General features: G+C 39.7%; 2 protein-coding genes across 14 annotated transcripts in view; one reads left to right on the top strand and one right to left on the bottom strand.

Annotated features, from left to right (window-relative positions):
* Positions 1–14,990, top strand: part of GALNT11 (polypeptide N-acetylgalactosaminyltransferase 11) — a 29,290-nt gene extending 14,300 nt beyond the window's left edge. For all 4 annotated transcript variants that reach the window (XM_081163686.1, XM_081163687.1, XM_081163689.1 and 1 more), the window contains 9 exons: positions 1,051–1,217; positions 1,330–1,455; positions 4,890–5,139; positions 6,526–6,643; positions 7,099–7,251; positions 8,376–8,594; positions 10,389–10,493; positions 12,344–12,481; positions 13,898–14,990. In XM_081163686.1, coding sequence (XP_081019812.1) covers positions 1,051–1,217; positions 1,330–1,455; positions 4,890–5,139; positions 6,526–6,643; positions 7,099–7,251; positions 8,376–8,594; positions 10,389–10,493; positions 12,344–12,481; positions 13,898–14,029 — 1,408 coding nt within the window. In that variant the 3' untranslated portion in view covers positions 14,030–14,990. The remainder of the gene's footprint in view (positions 1–1,050; positions 1,218–1,329; positions 1,456–4,889; positions 5,140–6,525; positions 6,644–7,098; positions 7,252–8,375; positions 8,595–10,388; positions 10,494–12,343; positions 12,482–13,897) is intronic.
* Positions 14,991–15,855: 865 nt separating this feature from the next.
* KMT2C (lysine methyltransferase 2C) overlaps positions 15,856–18,274 on the bottom strand; it is a 154,363-nt gene continuing 151,944 nt past the window's right edge. For all 10 annotated transcript variants that reach the window (XM_081163407.1, XM_081163406.1, XM_081163411.1 and 7 more), the window contains one exon: positions 15,856–17,801. In XM_081163407.1, coding sequence (XP_081019533.1) covers positions 17,709–17,801 — 93 coding nt within the window. In that variant the 3' untranslated portion in view covers positions 15,856–17,708. The remainder of the gene's footprint in view (positions 17,802–18,274) is intronic.

The following is an 18,274-nucleotide window of genomic DNA, read 5'->3' as shown; positions in this document are numbered from 1 at the left end:
TACATCTTTTCTCTACGCTATAGAATTGTAAGAGGTTCTGTAATATAGGAAGCCCTACTTGTACGTACAGGGGTCAGTAAAAGTAAAAATGAGCCGTGGAAATTGCTGAATATGAGGAATAGCTTGAAGAAGGGGAAAAGAATGGAATAGAAGGGGAAAGATATTTGGGTCTTAAAAAGACATGCAAATGGATAGGAAAAAAAGTTGTGGAGAAATTTAAAGAATAGTGTTTAAAGTTTTAAGGAACTGTAAAGTAGGGAAGTAGGGAATTAAAAGGGGAAAGAACATATATTCTTTGCATGCCGAAAATATCTGAATCAAGTACTGCCACCTCTAGGTAGCACTGGGGAACACCCCTGTCTGAGATGCTGCTGTAGTTTGTGTGGAGTATATTGAATGAGATGGATCAGTGGTCTGACTCTGTATATAGCAGCTTCATGTGTTTGTTAGAAGGATATCAGGATTAGAAAGGTATCGCAGTGCTGAAAGAAAAATTAAATGGGGAAAGGAGGAGGATGAACGAAGTGTAAGGTGAAGAAAGGGCTATGAATGGAAGGAGCAGAGGAAGAAAATGAGTGGGGTGGGGTGGGGAAAGGACTGGATTTTGAATAACTTATCTGTGGAGGCTTTAGAGATAGGATGACTGTGTTCTCTAAATTCCCTGTTTTCATTATCTTAAAAAAAAAAGTTAGTGGACAAATGTAATGCAGAGGAAGAAATGTAAAATATGCAGAGTTCAGTTTCTTCAAACAACAAGCACACACAGTAGAAGGATAAATCTGCATCCTCTACAAAAAACACAATCCTGTATTCCTCAGCAACTCAGTTGCCAGACTCTTTTTTTAGGTGCCAATGATTCACAGGGCATATGGTTTCTTAAACTCATGAGTGAAAGAGATTCTGTGGGGGAAATAGCTACACGCATATTGCATGGTTATTATAAAAGGGAGGGTGCAGCTTCTATTTTGGTATTATATGGGGTGTTCGTGAAATATTAGCAACATTCTTTGAAAACCATGTGTTATAATATGTGCTTTTTCTTTCTTGCAGGTGTAAAGAAAAAAGTTATCCTCATGATCTGCCCTATGCTAGCATTATAATTTGTTTCTATAATGAAGCATTCTCTGCCTTGCTTCGGACAGTGCATAGCGTTTTGGACCGCACCCCATCTAATCTTCTCCATGAAATTATCTTGGTGGATGACAGTAGTGAATTAGGTGAAAGACTCTTGCATTATATGCTAATTTTGTGCAGTGTAGTCTAAGGATACTTGGATTACTGACAGATTACTAAATGCCGTCTTACTCCCCTTGCCTTTTCTTACTCTAGCTGATCTGAAAGAAGAATTGGATGCTTATCTAACAAAAAATCTTCCAAACAATATAAAGCTAGTCAGAAATGAGAAGCGAGAAGGGCTAATTCGTGGGAGAATGATTGGAGCTTCCCATGCTACAGGTAATGTCCTTTATATCCATGAATTCAAGTAGTCCCTTTGTTTGTTCAGTACTTCTAAATCATGGTTTGTCCAAATTGCTTGTGACTTTAATACATTTAATGAAGAATAAAGAAAAATATTAAACTTCTCATAGTAAATGCTCCTTGATCAGCTTTCAAGCAAAACAATACTACTACTACTACTACTACTACTACTACTACTACTACTACTACTACTGCTACTACTGCTACTACTATTACTTTATAATTTATACCCCGCCCATCTGGCTGGGTTTCCCCAGCCACTCTGGGCAGCTTCCAACCGAACACAGACGCTTCAGGTTACAGACTCCGCTAACCCAGAAATAGTACCTCGGGTTAAGAAATTTGCTTCAGGATGAGAACAGAAATTGTGCTCCGGCGGCGCAGCAGCAGCAGGAGGCCCCATTAGCTAAAGTGGTGCTTTACGTTAAGAACAGTTTCAGTTTAAGAACGGACCTCCAGAATAAATTAAGTTCTAGGTACCACTGTATTAAAAACACAGTGCAGCATTAAACATTAAAAACTTCCCTAAACAGGGCTGCCTTCAGATGTCTTTTAAAAATACATCATTAAAATGAACAAAAAATAAGTCAGCAAAATACATAGAACATCCCTGGATTCAAAAGCAAATAAACGTCTGTTGCTGAGAAGACCACTGTTAGCCACAGTTAGTATATAAGAAATATAATTCTCTCACTGTCTCAAATTTTAATATGTATGCTTCTTCCTGTTATTTCCTGATGGTTAAATATTCTGTAGGTAGTTGTCAGCATCAGTATAGAACCTGAATACTTGTGAAGGTGTCAGACTATAGTGAACCACCATTTGGAAAATAGGGTGGACACTCAAGAATAGTGTAGTTGGCTATCTCTTCTCTATTTTAACTTACTTAAATATGGAATCTCTCTTGCTGTCCAGGATCATCCCACTTCTGCTCATGGTGAGGAAAGCAGGGAAGGGGCAAATCCGAGGTTGGCTTCTAATCTTGAGTGTATTAAGCCTGGGAAGTAATGTTATAACAATCCCCTTGTTATAAAAGGTTTTTATTTCACCATAATATGTACCAGTTGTGAAAACCAGGGTTTGTGAAATGCAGTAAAACAACTGTGGCTTGTCTTTCTCTCCCCAAAAGGAACTAACTTATCTGGCCCTAGCTCACTACATGTAGGTTGGCAGTTAAATTGTTTCAATTATGACAAGGCATCTTATTAAAGCTGTTTACAAATACCCCATTCATACTGATTCACAGTCATCTCCCCAGAGAGATTTGTTGTGGCTATAACATTTAATTAGGTTAAAGTATCTTTTTGATAATCTTTATAATCAGCCTGCATTGTGCATGAACAATAATCAGTGTTGAATCAGGAAAGCTTGTGTTATAATTTGTAATGATGATCTAAGCTCCTCCTAATTAATGCGTGTTAATCATCTACATTAATGCAGTATAATTACATTGAAGTTCCGAACATGCAGTAGTACTTGTTCAGCTTTACTATTTGAGCTCAGTGCTGCAGCTTGTGAATAGCTTCCCTAAGCTATACCCAGTGAAGTAGGAAATTTTTATAGCTATAATTGGAACACCTAACTGCCTTTTTAGAATGGAATTTCCTGAGTTTCTGGTTTCCAACCTTGGCTTTCATTTAGGAATAACTTCTAAGTTTTTATTGGGCTTTTAAAAACTCATAATTGCATCTTTTTTACTGGCTTTATGACTCATAATTGTAATGGATGACTCTTATGATCATTAGTATAGTTTTTATCATTTTAGCCTCCTGAGAGCATTCATGATGAAGGCTGTGGGATACAAGTTATATAAATAATACTCTTGGCGATTCCACACCCGCCCCGCCCCCAAAATCTGAAGGATGCTGTAACTTAATTTCCCTAGAAAAAGTACTTGATATAAGAAATGAAACTATTAGCCCACTTATTATTACATTATTAGTATCCAGATAATTGCTACAATTTAGGTCACCACCCTCTCACTCCATGTGTTTTCCAACAAGACAAGGTCTGTGGCTATTTGAGTTGTGTGTTTGTAGTTATTCTGAAATTGATTTCTTGAACAGGAAGAAATCCTGTTTGAGGCAAGTTTTATTGAGTATTATAATGTGTTCTGACATTTGTATTATAATGTGTTTGGGGGTGTCTTCTGTCTGATCAGGTGAAAATTGATTTAAATGTCATGGGGGACCTTAACTGACACCTGAAGAGGGGGTGGAGATAAAACGCTCATTATGCATAGAAGGGTAGAATATATGCATTATCTAACTGCTGGCTGCAGGTGTAGAATTCCTAGTTAGACATGTGATTGGCTAAGGCCAGACCTGGGGTGGGGCAGGAGTCAGCCCATGTTGGTTGGCGCTTGATGTTCATAGGGAACAGCCCATAGAAGAAGACAATAGAGGAGGAGCTGAGAGGAAGGCAGCATAGTTTGGTGGCCAAAGACTTGCTGGGGTAGGTGAGTCACTTGGCTTAGCTGAATGAGTGAGAGGGGTGGGATCTGTCTACAGCACTGAGGCAGAAGAAGTGAGAAGCAGTTTGGAATGGTAGGCTCTGGTTTCCGGGTGGAGAGTCCAGGTGGACTCCGGGTGGAGAGTCCGGGTGAAGATTCCAGGACAGGACAGCAAAAATAGACCTGCACTTCAGTCCTCACTTGGAGTATTTGTGAGGGTTAAGCAGGATGGTGTAGATACAAGGGCAGTGTGGCAAAAGGGTTTTAACAGGGTAACCTAACTGCTTCCTCAGAGCTGCCATGGTTTAATAACGGTAGTGTAAAATAAGCAGTTGATATTTAAAGTGGCAGTAACAACTTAGCAAATGCATACTTATTTAAAGAGAGAGTACTGCGCTAAAGCAACCACATAAGCTTGTGCACTACATACTCTTGTAGTAAATAAACATTAATATTTTTGTTAAATATTGTAGTTATATCTGTCAGGCTTTGCACCATGTCTATATCCCAGTTACCAGGGCTGTTGATAAGTTAAGGGTTCAAACGGGATAAGTGATATTATATGGTGGTTGCAGTACGAGTTTAGGAAAACCATTGGAGTGGAAGTTGTGGTTTGTTAATAGAATAAGTAAAGAATCACACACACCCCTTCCCACTGAAGTTTGAAAGGTCCAATTCTTGTATATAGCCACATAGATGGGGAAATCCCTCAAAATGTAATCATGAGATAATCCATCCCAACTGTAGTGTGATAGAGTTCTGCCTTTTTAAAAGAAAGAAAAGTGGCATTACCTGGATGTAGCAAGTACTTGAGATTTCCCCTTCAGGCTGCTGTGTTTCATATTGTTCCCCCCTCTCTGCTAGAATGGAACATGTCTAGAATAATGAAAATATGTAACTCTGACTCTGATTGCCTTGCTTTTTGTTCTCTGTTCTTATTGTGCTTCTCTTTTCTCAGGGAAGGTACTTGTGTTTCTGGACAGTCACTGTGAGGTGAATGAGCTGTGGTTGCAACCTTTGCTGACACCCATCCAGGAATCACGGAAAACAGTGGTTTGTCCTGTCATCGATATAATTAGCGCTGACACGCTTACCTACAGCTCTTCCCCAGTTGTCCGTGGAGGGTTCAACTGGGGTCTGCACTTTAAATGGGATCTTGTTCCTTTGTCAGAACTGGAAGGCCCTGAGGGAGCCACATCTCCAATCAAGTACGATTTATTTATTTATATTATAACCCACACTGCATTGTTCACACAGAGTGAGGAACATTAAAATACAATAAAACAATATTTCATTTAAAGACAACTTGATGTAAACAAAGACAATAAGCTATCAGCAAAGCTGCTACATAATATGCTATGTAGTAAGATACCTTCTCTAAGTACCATATGCTAAAGAACATAGCATATTATGAAGGGAGTACTGGGTGTGCAACCATGTGCTCCTTCAAGGAAGGGGAAGATAAAAAAGGGAGGTACAACTGCTTCAGTACTCATCTTTAGGACTGAACACTTAAACTGAAAAGAAGAATGAAGAAAAGGGATAGCCAATAGATGCAGTGAGCTGTACTAGCAAATGTCAATAATTTTCTCTGGAGAAATCTCCTTCAACATCCATTTCTAACAGGAAAGTTGAAACCAGAATTTCAGCAAAGCTGTTAATGAGTTGATATCAACATATAGTAAATAACTTACCCTTAAATGCTGTTCATTCCAAGTTTGGCAAGCCTTTAATTCAAGGGTTGCCAAATGTTTTGGATTAGTGGGTACATTTAGAATTTTGAGAGAATTATGGTGGCTGACACAGGAAGTGTGCCATAACACAAAATTAGAGGTCAAAACCAGCGCTTTGAATTGAGCCAAGAAGCTAATGGGCAGCCAGTGCAGTCGGGCAAGGATTGGCATTATATGTTCGAACTGTATTGTCACAGTGAGCAACCTTCTGCACCAAGTTGGTGACTCCTGCTTTAATTTGTAACCTGTCATGGGAACAGTTGGTAAGTAAAGGTCATTAAGACCTTGTACAAAAGCCTAAGAGATGTGTCACAAATAAGGAAGGTAAGGGAAAAACAATGTTCATCATACAATAGAAAAAGTGGCTGAATCCTTCAATTACTTCATTACATCTATGCTCTTCCCTATAGCCATAAAGGTCTCTCAGGATGGCGCACAACAATAAAACAATCAGTAAACTTAAAATTAATAAAAATCACTAGAATATCAGAATTGGGGATCCAGAAAAACTTCCTAAAAACCATTACCTACCTAATGAGTGGTATGCACTGTCTTTCTGCAGGTTTTCAAAGTTTCCTTGAGTAGAAATCATGCTCGACACCAAATTGTCACCATTTTTATTTTTTTTAATTAGGAGTTTGGATCATATGTGAGTTTCTATTCCCACTTGGTTAGTCTTAAATATCTTACTGATTGGACAGTATTCCAATCCCCCCCCCCCATTGCTGGACTTCCACATTTGATGCATAACCATACATACCTCACATCAATCCTCTGTAAATTTTGTGTGACTTCAGCCCCCCCATCCTCTCCTCCCATCATTGGTAGGTATGGTTTTGGAAAACACTCATTTTCTTTTAGGTCACCTACAATGGCAGGAGGCTTGTTTGCAATGGACAGAGAATATTTTAATGAACTTGGACAATATGATAGCGGCATGGACATCTGGGGAGGGGAAAACCTGGAAATATCATTTCGGGTATGTATGTTATTTTTGTAGACTATAACCTTTTTTCTTGGATGAGGACCCTGATTGAATCGCATTTCTTTACACACTATGGTTGCGCAGTAATTTTCTTTAATTTTGCAGAGCAGTTCTGTGAATGTTGAAAGTTCTTCTAAACTAGGTGTCGGGAATCTTTTCTGGTCGGACCAGATGGTTGATTTTTCATAAAAATAAATTTCCTTTTTTGTATCACAACTTCCATCACCTCCAGCTAGCAGGACTAGTGGTCAGGCATGATGGGAATTGTAGTCCCAAAAGAGCTGAAGACCAAAGTTTGGGAAACCCTAATCTAGAAGTTATAGCTTCTATCAGCTGTAATCCTTTCTAACTATGTTAAATAGACCAACATCTTCAGAAACCACACCTATGCTTAATATGACCTTAAGTAATAATCCTTTGTTTTATTAATTACTTCTGTTTCTGAGCAGATTTGGATGTGTGGGGGCAAACTTCTCATCATCCCATGCTCCAGAGTCGGACACATCTTTCGTAAAAGGCGACCTTATGGCTCCCCAGGCGGGCAGGACACCATGGCGCACAACTCTCTACGGCTAGCTCATGTGTGGATGGATGAATATAAGGCAAGATGGCCACTACTGTAGAATTACAAGCCATAGCAAAAGGTGGATGTATCTGGGTGCCTTGGTGGTCACAGCAGGGATGGATATTCAGAAACTCTGGTCCTGTTCCTGAAAAGTGGTAGCTTTTTCATCTTCTACTTTTTGTGTGGTATCAGAACCTTTCAATATAGGTTCTGAGTTCTAACAAAAATTTAGAAATTTGCATTGATAATTGCAGTAGGGAAGATTAAAGAAATGCAGTCCAGAGGCATAAGTGATAGAAATGAAATATAAAACACTAAACATTCTCAATTTTACTGAAAGGAAACTGGTGGAATTCCATCCTGATTTCACCAAATGCTGTTGGATGATCTCTGCAGAAACCAGCAGTCCCACATCTTCTGCTATTCTTTCCTTGGTGACATGTAGTAAAACAGTAAATCAGAACAAAATTGGTCCTACCTGAAGCATAGGTTTCGTAGGTTACGAGGGGCTAAACTGGGGCCCCAACCCTTTGGGGTCTGCAGTTATGTTTTCTAACTTAGGTTATATGTTCATTATTTATCTTCGCATTCTTACTTACATGCACGTTTTGAGCCAGGGTAGGAGATAGGCAATTATGTTCAGATTTTTTTTAAATGGACAGTTTGCAGCTGCTATGAAAAACTGAATAGAGCGAGCTGACCCCCCACATTGCTCCTGCCTTTGTCATGTGATTGAGACCTGTCCCAACCCAGTTGACCCCTTGTCAACCTATGGAAATGAGGGTGTGATGATGATGATGTATCTCATTGGTTTCCCACTCCTGCACCACTTCGTTGGTTGGTTGAGGGAGTGGGACATTCACAGCATGATTGTCATGAATCCAGGAATGAGAGACAAAGCAGATGGGGAATGCTGTTTTTGGCAATGGCCCCATAGGTCCCATAATGTGTGGTTCTGCCCTTGGTCATTATTGGCTGGATAGGCACAGTAGTTTCAAAGTGTAGCTTTATAGCATGTACAAACCGCATTGGTTTACAGTTCAGAGAAATTGGCTTTTTGCTTGTTTTGTTTTCAGTCCTGTGTATTCATCCTCACTTCAAAATAGAATCATTGTTCTGAACTGTAATTCTTCCTACCACACTTTCCTCTCTATGACATAGGAACAGTATTTTGCTCTGCGACCAGAATTACGGACAAGGAACTATGGGAATATTACTGATCGTGTGGAGTTGAGAAGAAAGTTGAACTGCAAATCGTTTAAGTGGTATTTAGACAACATATACCCAGAGATGCAAATTTCTGGTTCTAATGCCAAAGTACCGCCGCCACTCTTTTTCAACAAAGGGCAAAAACGACCAAAAACATTGCAACGTGGACGGGTAAGATGCTGTTCTAACTCTTCAGGTTTTTAAAATCATACTCTGAAAAATGTAGTTATAAAGATCACAAAAGCTGGCATCTGAATTAAAAGAAACGGTATTGTTACTTTCTAGCTGTAAAATAGTGCAGCTTCGCAATAAGAGTAGCTTTGAAAATCTGTAACTATGCACTGTAGTTTTTAGATCTAATATGCTAAAGGTATCATATCAGTCTTACTTGCCTTGCTTCCTGTGCAGGTTAACAACCTTCGTTATGGATGAACGCCTTTCACATTTGTAGGCCACTATAATCTCTTGTCTGATCAGAAGCACTCTTGCTTTAGGACAGGGTGGTCCAAGCTCTCAAACAAAGTAGGCCACAAAAGTACTTCGACACAGAACCTGGGGGGCCACACAATGAATTAAATTTCCATATCAGAAAGTGTTTGCAATATATTTAATATTTATTATACACACATTTATCTACCTACCTAAAAAGTGACCAAAAATCATGGAGGCTGCCTGGTGTGAGGGAAATTGCTGGATGCAGGCAGGACTCCAGACAGGAAAGAGGAAGGGAGAGGGAGGAGCCAAGGGAGTTATTACCAGCTCTTGGTGGGGCAAGGCAGAGAGAGGAAAAGAGTGCGAAAATGAGCAACTCACTGCAGCTCTGCCATTTTGCTTTTATTGCTTTCTTGCCCCTTTCCCCCGTCTCTCCTCCTTTGCCACTCCCACTTCCAGCCCTGCCACCACGACCAAAATATTCAACACATGCACACACGTGTGTGCACACTCACTATCTCCAGTTCAAGTTAGGGATTCTCTCCGGATGAGTGAATCTTCTGCAAGGAAGACATTGCTTGCTTGGCTGAAGAAACTGCCTTTCACTCCCCTCCTTTCCTTTTTTCTCCCACATCCTTCTTGCTCTCTACTCATCCTGCTCCCAAGGTGGATTCTCGGCCACAGCTGGGACGAGTGGCTTGTGCTGGTCACAAACTAGGGCAGGGCTTTCATGTTGTCGCTTCCAGTTCCCTGCAGCATCAATACATAGCAAGGGCCACCAAGAAAGGTCTTGAGGACCACAAGTGGCTTGTGTGCCGCATGTTGAACAACCCTTCTTTAGGAACACATACATTGGAAATGACTTTACAGTGGAAGGAGATAAACAACCTTACCTTTCCAAAGTATTGTGGATGATGTAATTACTCCTAAGTTAGCCCGTTTTGCAACATTAAAATTTGCATAGGTGCATGCAACTTTCTTTTTTATCTCTGCTTAGCCTTGAGACTGCATCAGGTAGCTTTGGGCAAAGTCGCTGTCTCTGAGGTTACCTTATCAGCACCCAAAGTGGTGTTTTGTTTTGTTTTGAAAAAAAGATTACTGTGTGTGTGCTGAAAAGTTTTGTGTCCTTACTAGTCTCTACCATGCATATCTCCTAGAAATCTGTCAAGAGTGTTGCTTCTGTGATTGCAACAATACCTTGATCTATGAAAATTATTCTAGAAATAGGCATGGGTGGAGCCAGGACTTTTGTTAGGGGGGCAGAACGGATGTGATTGGTCAGTTAAATATTTCTATTGTTTCACTTGATGGGGGGGAGCTGCCCCCTGCCCCCCCCCCTTGGCTGCGCCTATGTTGTTAGGGGAAATTCTATAGAGAGCACATAAAATAACCTTCTGCCTCTTTCCTCCAAACGTCTCCCATTTTTTCCATAATGTTCTCCCCCATCCTCTCCCTTATATAATACGGCAAGAATGAATAGTATTGTGATTGCAGACATTTTCCAGTTGTCTTATGTGTGTGTTTCTTTTGCAGCTGCTTCATCTTCAAACAAATAAATGTCTTGTTGCCCAAGGCCACCCAAGTCAAAAAGGAGGACTTGTTGTAGTCAGAGAGTGTGATTACAATGATCAAAATCAGGTAAGTGCCCGAAGACAGAACTTACTTTCTACAGTGGTGCCTCGCAAGACGAAAAGAATCCGTTCTGTGATTCTCTTCGTCTAGCGGTTTTTTCGTCTTGCGAAGCAAGCCCATTGAAGGATTAGAGGATTAGCGCTATTAGCGGCTTTTAGCAGCTTATCTGCTGATCGGATCAGCTGATAAGCAGCTTAGCGGCTTAGAAAAAGGGGGGGAAGGGAAAAAAACCAGCAGGAACTCGCAAGACATTGTCGTCTTGCGAAGCAAGCCCATAGGAAATTCGTTTTGCGAAGCACCTCCAAAACGGAAAACGATTTCGTCTAGCGAGTTTTCCGTCTTGCGAGGCATTCGTCTTGCGGGGCACCACTGTACTTGCATTTCTTTCCCTAGCATTGTTCATTTTTATAGTCTCCACAGTGTTGCTTTATTTTGATCACTCCTGCATAACATTAAAAAAACACACACACACCCCAAATTCCTTCCTCTATAGACACGAAAAGGGTCTCTCACTTGATATCCTCTCACTGTATGCTCTGGTCATCTATATCTTTTGACACTTACGTCACACAAAGCTTTCTGTTTGTATCAATTCCCTTTCCATTATTTCAGGACTGATCATGCAGATAAATACATCAGTATCTATTAGCTACTTTTACAAATTTTTGCCACTGTTGTCTGCTTCAAAATCACTTACTAAAAGGAGGATTTGTGGATTCCTTAAGTACCTCACTACACTAGGTGATACATTCAGAATTCTGCTCAGTGCTTGAGGTCCATTCCAGGGACTTTCCAGGGCACCAAGAACAGATCTGCTTCAAAATGTGCCTTAAGGAGGGGCCCCATGCCCTGGAAATAAGTTCAATAGAGTTACAGGCCCATATGAATGTGGATTTAAAATAGCCAGAGAAATTATATCTGATCCAAAAATGCACAGCCGTTAGAGGGTTTCAGAATTAAAGCAAACATTTGGCATCCTCCCTACTTTTAGGTAATTTTAGAGAAGCAAAAAAAAAGGGGGGGCGGGGAGAGAAAACTGGGAGTTTTCCATTGCTAGCACCTCTCCACATGTTCAGATTGGTCTAATATATTTCCTTTTTAAAGCTCAGCTCATACTTGTTCACAGAAAATAAGTATCTGTGGTAGTTTTTTCTGCTTAAGGTAAACAGATTTTTTTTCACTCAATGCCTAATTTGAAAAGGGAATTGTTATGGTTCCAAGGGGTTGCTCGAGAGCAAGCAGACAAATGCGTCCCTGCTCGGCTGTGAAGCCTTGCTTTTGATGCCAAAATAAACTTTATCTGTCCAGAGCGCCACTCTCCCATGGCTGGCTCATTCACTGGCAGAATCTGTGAGTGGGCAGTCTTTAAACCTTCCCCAGCAGAGTAGTTTCTTGACGCCCAGTCTGTGCCTCCCCTCTCGTCGTGGAAGCTTACTGCACAAGAAGGGCGTGGGTAACGGAGGACCTCTCTCCTCCCCACTTTGCCCAGGCAAGGTGTCCTGGCACCGTCTCGTCTCCTCCGAGCCCCGAAGCTCCTCTCCACTGGAAGCGTAGTTACTCTCCTCCGCTGAGGAGGAGCTGCTTCCCACGATCTTTGGGGGCTCTCTGTAACCCATCCGGCTTTTCCCCTCTCCCCCCTGAGCCAATGGCAGTTCTCTGACAGGAATCTTACTTAAATGCAATTAATAGGAAATTAATCTGCTTTAAAATACTTTAGAAAGCTGAGATTTTACACTGTGATTTGTAAAGTGATTTGTGGTTGTTTTTATGTTACTATTTTACTGCTTGTATTTTTGTACAATACTGAGAGATTTAGAAATGCTTTTAAATAAATAAATACATTATTCCACTATTAGGTATGGCTTTACAATGAAGATCATGAGCTGATCCTAAACAATCTCCTATGCTTGGATGTGTCTGAATCTCGCACTTCTGATCCACCACGCCTTATGAAATGCCATGGATCAGGAGGATCTCAGCAATGGGTGCTTGGGGTGAGTTGCGGACAAGAGTGGATGATTTCAGATCTCTTTCTGTGTGTGCCTTTTTGTGGGTAAGTATGTGATTTTCTAATTCTGAAAATCACATATGGGTTAACAATTACACAGTAATGTTTTTCAGTACAGGTTTCCTATTAAATGATGTATGTGCTCATCTAAATTATGTGGAGATCGATGGAGGAGTGAACTATCATGTAAATGGGCCATTGTTGGAATAAAAATCCAAGTACCTCCTTTTGAGGTTACATGGAATAACCTGACAAGCTTAACAATGGAAGACATTTATCTACTGGGGAGTAGCCATGCTGGAAACATTTAATCCAGAGTCCGATTTGCAAAAACCTGGCCATATATGTGTTGACTGTAGATCTAATTGGGTATTCAGAACTACACAAAGATTGTTGCAAGAGGGAGGAGAATGGAGCCATGCACTCTCAACACCAGCCCCTCAATACTCTCCACATACTGGAGGGCATGTCTGCAGGAGAGCTGTGCAATAAATTGCCATATTGTTGAATATCGGTACTGTATTGAAATAACATTGTGATAAGTGTTTCCACAAGGCAATATGCCGCTAAGCAAAAAATGGAGACTTAACAGCTTCCCAGGGGGTAGCTCAGCTGAAGGACACTTTGCATTGCAGGCATGGTGTCTCCAGCTTTGCTTGCTCTCTCCCTCCTCCCTCCTAACCAATAAGAAATGACGCCAGGGTAGTGCATTGCATTTTGAAAATGTGCCTCTTTACTACCATGTCTGGTTATTTTGAAATGAAAGTCTGTTCTGCAGTCCAAATCATCTAGAGGGCACTAGGCTGGAGAAGGCTGACCTATAGCAATATCCCATGAGATGAGCTCTCCGGGATTAGCTTCATGGAAACAATAATCTCACTGTTTTTGTCTACAGTGGTAACGTATTGTAATGTTTGCAGAGTTCCCCAGCTTTGCAATACAGTGGTACCTCGGGTTAAGTACTTAATTCGCTCCGGAGGTCCGTTCTTAACCTGAAACTGTTCTTAAATTGAAGCACCACTTTAGCTAATGGGGCCTCCCGCTGCTGCCACGCTGCTGGAGCACAATTTCTGTTCTCATCCTGAAGCAAAGTTCTTAACCCGAGGTCTATTTCTGGGTTAGCGGAGTCTGTAACCTGAAGCGTATGTAACCCGAGGTACCACTGTACATAGATTTGGCTAAGAAAAGTGATCCAAACAGATCACTGCAGCATCAAGCTTCAAACATTAGTGCCTGAATTCAGAGTTCCTGTCCTCTAGATGAGTGGTGACTGAATCAGGGCAACATTTAACTACCCTAGTAAGGTCATCTCTTCTCGCCCCAGCAAAGACACTATTCTCATTCAGAAGCAGGTTTTGAGCTGCTTTGCCTCAACTGTTGCGTTTTATTTTTCTGTCTCCAGAAACATAATCGACTCTATCAGGTGTCCGTCGGGCAATGCATGAAGGTAGCTGATCTGCTTAGCCTCAAAGGATATGTGACCATGGCAATTTGTGACGGCTCCCTCCCTCAGCAGTGGCGCTTTGAAAGCTGAGTGACAGTGAAGGCCCATTTCCACAGTAGCCCATAGTTGACCTTATAGAGCCTGCAGTCCCTGCTGCTATTTCTGAAATGGAACAGTTTGGGAAGCTTTTAGAAGCAAGCGGAATAGGAGCTGTGGCAGCCACGTTTCAATCTCTACACACATAGAAGTGCAATTCATGTAAGTTTTTTGCACTTCCCTGGCAAATGTAGATACTCTAAATAGTTAGACCATTGTATTTAATTAGGAAAGAAAATTAATATTGAATATTTCCAATAGTCAGATGACTACCTTGTTTTGCCAGTACTTCATGCACAAGTATTACTGTACTATTATTTTCTTTGTTTGGATGATGAATTATTTTAACTGATCTAGAAAAAGAATATTCATTTTTAAACAAATCTCAGTATTTAATTTTAATTCATTAATTTTAACAGGTTACATTGTTAGCATTTTATGTCACAGCATTTAAAATAAGTCATTACAGATTTTGATGACTCTGGGCAGCATCCAGAATCATGAAGTGGAAATATGTTTATGCAGTGGGTCTCATGCCTTCTGCCTGCTGCCCTCCTGTATCCCAAAAGCCTCCCCTGACGATCTGGGAATCCTTAGGGAGGTATGGGAATGGGGGCTGCAGCAGTCGGGAACAATTACTGGAATTCAAGTAGGGGCTGACTTGCAATAGCAGAAGTGCTTTTCTGCTTGCAAATCTTCAGGTGCCACCATATGAAATTGGCATTTTAAGAGCAAGTATGGTACTTTTTCTGTTATAATCAGTTTCTGAGTGAAGAGGTCAACAGAAATGATTATGGTGCAAGATGTATGTATCTCAATACACTTGTGTGGACTTTTTAATTTCTTCCTCTGGATTGAAAGCATTAATTGCTGATTTTTCCTTTATCGGTTCATTCAGCACTGGTTTAAAATGCAGCTGCATAATAAACTTGTGAAAATACTTCAGGGTTAACAATGTTTGAAACATTTTCTGTCTTTCTCTGAAATCAAGCAGTATGCTTAAGACCTTGTCCAAAGGGGGTGGGGGAGATCTGTACCTTATAAGAATTTATGAATTTAAGAATTAAAAATTTTAATTTGCCACAGAGTTAATTTTTACTGATTTGTGGACTGTATGCTGCTCAACATACAAATGGAATACCAGCTAGTGTGTGCCACCTGTCTTATTTTAACAAGTCATCTAGTTAGGCCTGCATCCCCAGCACATAACACAGCACACTATGAACACTTCTGAACATAGACTGCACTTTTATTTCAGTGAAGCTAGCAGCTCTGTAAGTATGGGGAAGAAAGCCCTTGTTAGGAAACAGCCAACAAAACAATGGCTATCAGCTGCACTGTGTTCATACAGAAAGCTAGCTGTGGGTGGAAGTTACAACGCCAATTCAAGGAATTTGAATCTGTCCTAATATTTACTGTACCTTATTTTCAAAGAATTGAGCAGATTATATCCAGATGTGGAAGGCTATGGTATCCAGAATAGAAAATTGAGTGGAGTTCTTGTGGGCAGTGATTTTACTCTGCAGATCATTCAAAAGCCATATACTATAGTCTGGGAAGCATTCAGATTATATGAATTGCACTGTGGCTTTCTTCCAACTTTATCTGTTCGAGGCTATGTGCCTCTCAGCAATTAAATCATTGCTTTTGGTATTTTAGTTTGGAGTAAAGGTGATGGATTTATTTTTATATTATTATGGCTGCTTCTCTCTTTGAATGGCAGTGCAGTGCTGTACCAAATCTTGAGGCTCCTAAGAAAACCATCTAGGAACATTCTGCTAAAATAAGAAACATTTCCAAATGAAAATATAGAGGTAATATTTATAGATGTAAAATATTTTATTTGTAAATGCTGATCTTCTAAATCTGTTTCCACAAATTTCAAAGCCCATAACACTCTGTATACTTCAAAAATTCATTTTTTGCCAACATTAGATAACTATTATACAGAACAGAAAAAACCTGTAGGACAAATACTGGTAGGATGTTGGAATATTGTACAAGAGAAGAAAAATATTCGAGAAACAAATTTCATACAGCTATTTATCAAGAGAAAAATATATACAATTGATTTATTCTGTAAGATAAAAATACATCATGCCATATACATTACAAGTTCAGAACTGTAGCACTGAATATATCAACAGTTTTACAGTCCACTTTCGCTGTGCACACAAAAAACTTCATTTTTTTTAATATTTAGACTGTGAAGTGTCAGTACCAGAATTTAAAGTACAAAATAAAAAAACTAAGCTGCTTCAAAATGTTGATTAGGTTTCTACAAGCAAACACAAACAGTGTTTTATTTTTTTAAAGAAATGTAAACAAAACAATCCATACAAACACGTTTTTTAAATTACATTTTCCAAAACCCTATTGCCAGAGTCCTGCAGCTGAAAGCACAATTACATCTAATTTTTTCTTTGTTTTTACTTTGAAAGAAGGCAGCTATTGTATTAGACTTACGCTCTCACTACACATTTCTATTTTCATTACATGATTTAGTGTAAGCTGAACAGTTCATGTAATCCCCACTACCTTTTTCTGGAAAAGAAAATCAATGTTCAGCTTCTATTTTGGGTGGTTTTAGCAGTTATTCACAGTTATCACAAATTCTAAGCACAAAAAAACCTGATTTAAGAAATAGGGATGTAACAATATAATACAAATAAAATAAATCGGTCTAAATTTCCTCAGACATCTACAAAAGTCATAGTTGTAATATACATGCTCTCTACCAGTCTTAACGGTTACTTAAAAAAGTTATTAATAGAGCACAGTTGAGCCTGCTTTAAAGATTAAAAAAATAAAGTAAAACCTCTCTTTAAATTGAGATTTTGGTTATTCCATAACAATTGTAATGGCATTTTTAATACATGAGATCATATTGTAACATCCCTATCAAAGTTTTATAATAAGCACCCGAACTGCTGCAAAGTCTGGTAGCATTTGGTCAATTACTATTTTTTTATACTGTACTTTATTCCTCAAAATATTTACACTTTTGTACAAAGTAACAGGGTTTGTTAGTTCTGCAGGTAACAGCAGCAGCTTGGCTTCTAACTTTTCCTTTTAAAAATAGCTTCATTCACTTATTTCAATAATAAATACAAAAAGTTTCTCTTATTTTACAGAAATCAAAAACTACAATAAACTGACTCATGGAATCAAGTATTTTAAATGTATTTTAGTGCAAGTTATTTCCCTTAGCTCTATCCCTAAGGAAGTCATTTCAGTACATTCCTTGTTCAGTGGTGTCTACTTTTATTTATTTATTTTTCTGTATTTAGAGGGCCTGCCCCTTTAATAAGTAAGGCTGTGGCCAGCACTTTGGACGTCTCCCTTTCGCTGGTGATTTCAGTCTACATTCATTGATGCCCCACTGCCCTTTTGCAGTTCAGCCATAGCTTCTCTGCCCAAGTTCAACGATTTCTCCTTATGAGTTCATAAAATCAAAAGTGCTGGACTGGTTTGGAGATCAGTTTCACCTCTGTGTGCCTCGGACATCAGGCAACAACTCCATATTCTGCCAGCTTGCTTCACACTGGTGTAGAATACAACTTTCAGAAGTGATTGCTTTCACACCCACCCACACCCACCCCATAAAAATCAAAAAAATCAAAATCACTTCTTCCTTGGGACAAGCAACCCCTGGAGACAGCAAGGAATGCATCTAGTTCATCCATTTTCGGCAGTTTACAGCTCCACAGTGACATGGAATCTTGTGCTGGTCATCTTCAAAATCAAACTTATAGTCATAACAGAGCTGAAAGAAAGGGACTGCCAGTTAGGTTTGGTGTTTGCAAAATCAAGAGCAACTACTCACCTATATATATATATGGACGCTTTCTCAATTTCATCATATGTTGTTGGATTTTAAGTTGCTAACATTGATTATGGATGGAAGAAGCAGCTTCTTGCAAGGTGAACTATGCCTAGGGTGCTAAAGCTCAGCCTTGTTGAATCAATAGAGTGGTAAATGCCATATTCATCTGTAATGTGATAATGGGCTGAGTAGCCACCCAGAATGGCTGGGGCAACCATTTTAGATGGGTGGGGTATAAATAATAAATTATTCTTCTTATATTATTAATATTCTGAAATGGTGTTGCAGATTAAGGGTTGGTTTAGGAGATACCCCATTTCTGTAACCAGTCTAACCAGCTCATTGTGGCTGTTTTTATTTGCCAGAGTTCTTGCTACTGAAAATATAGTGCAAAATCAAATGTGCTGATTGAG

Source organism: Podarcis bocagei, assembly GCF_964188305.1.
Source record: "Podarcis bocagei genome assembly, chromosome: 12".
NCBI lineage: Eukaryota > Metazoa > Chordata > Lepidosauria > Squamata > Lacertidae > Podarcis > Podarcis bocagei.
Note: the sequence above shows the minus strand (reverse complement) of the source record. Positions and strands in the feature narration are given on the sequence as shown.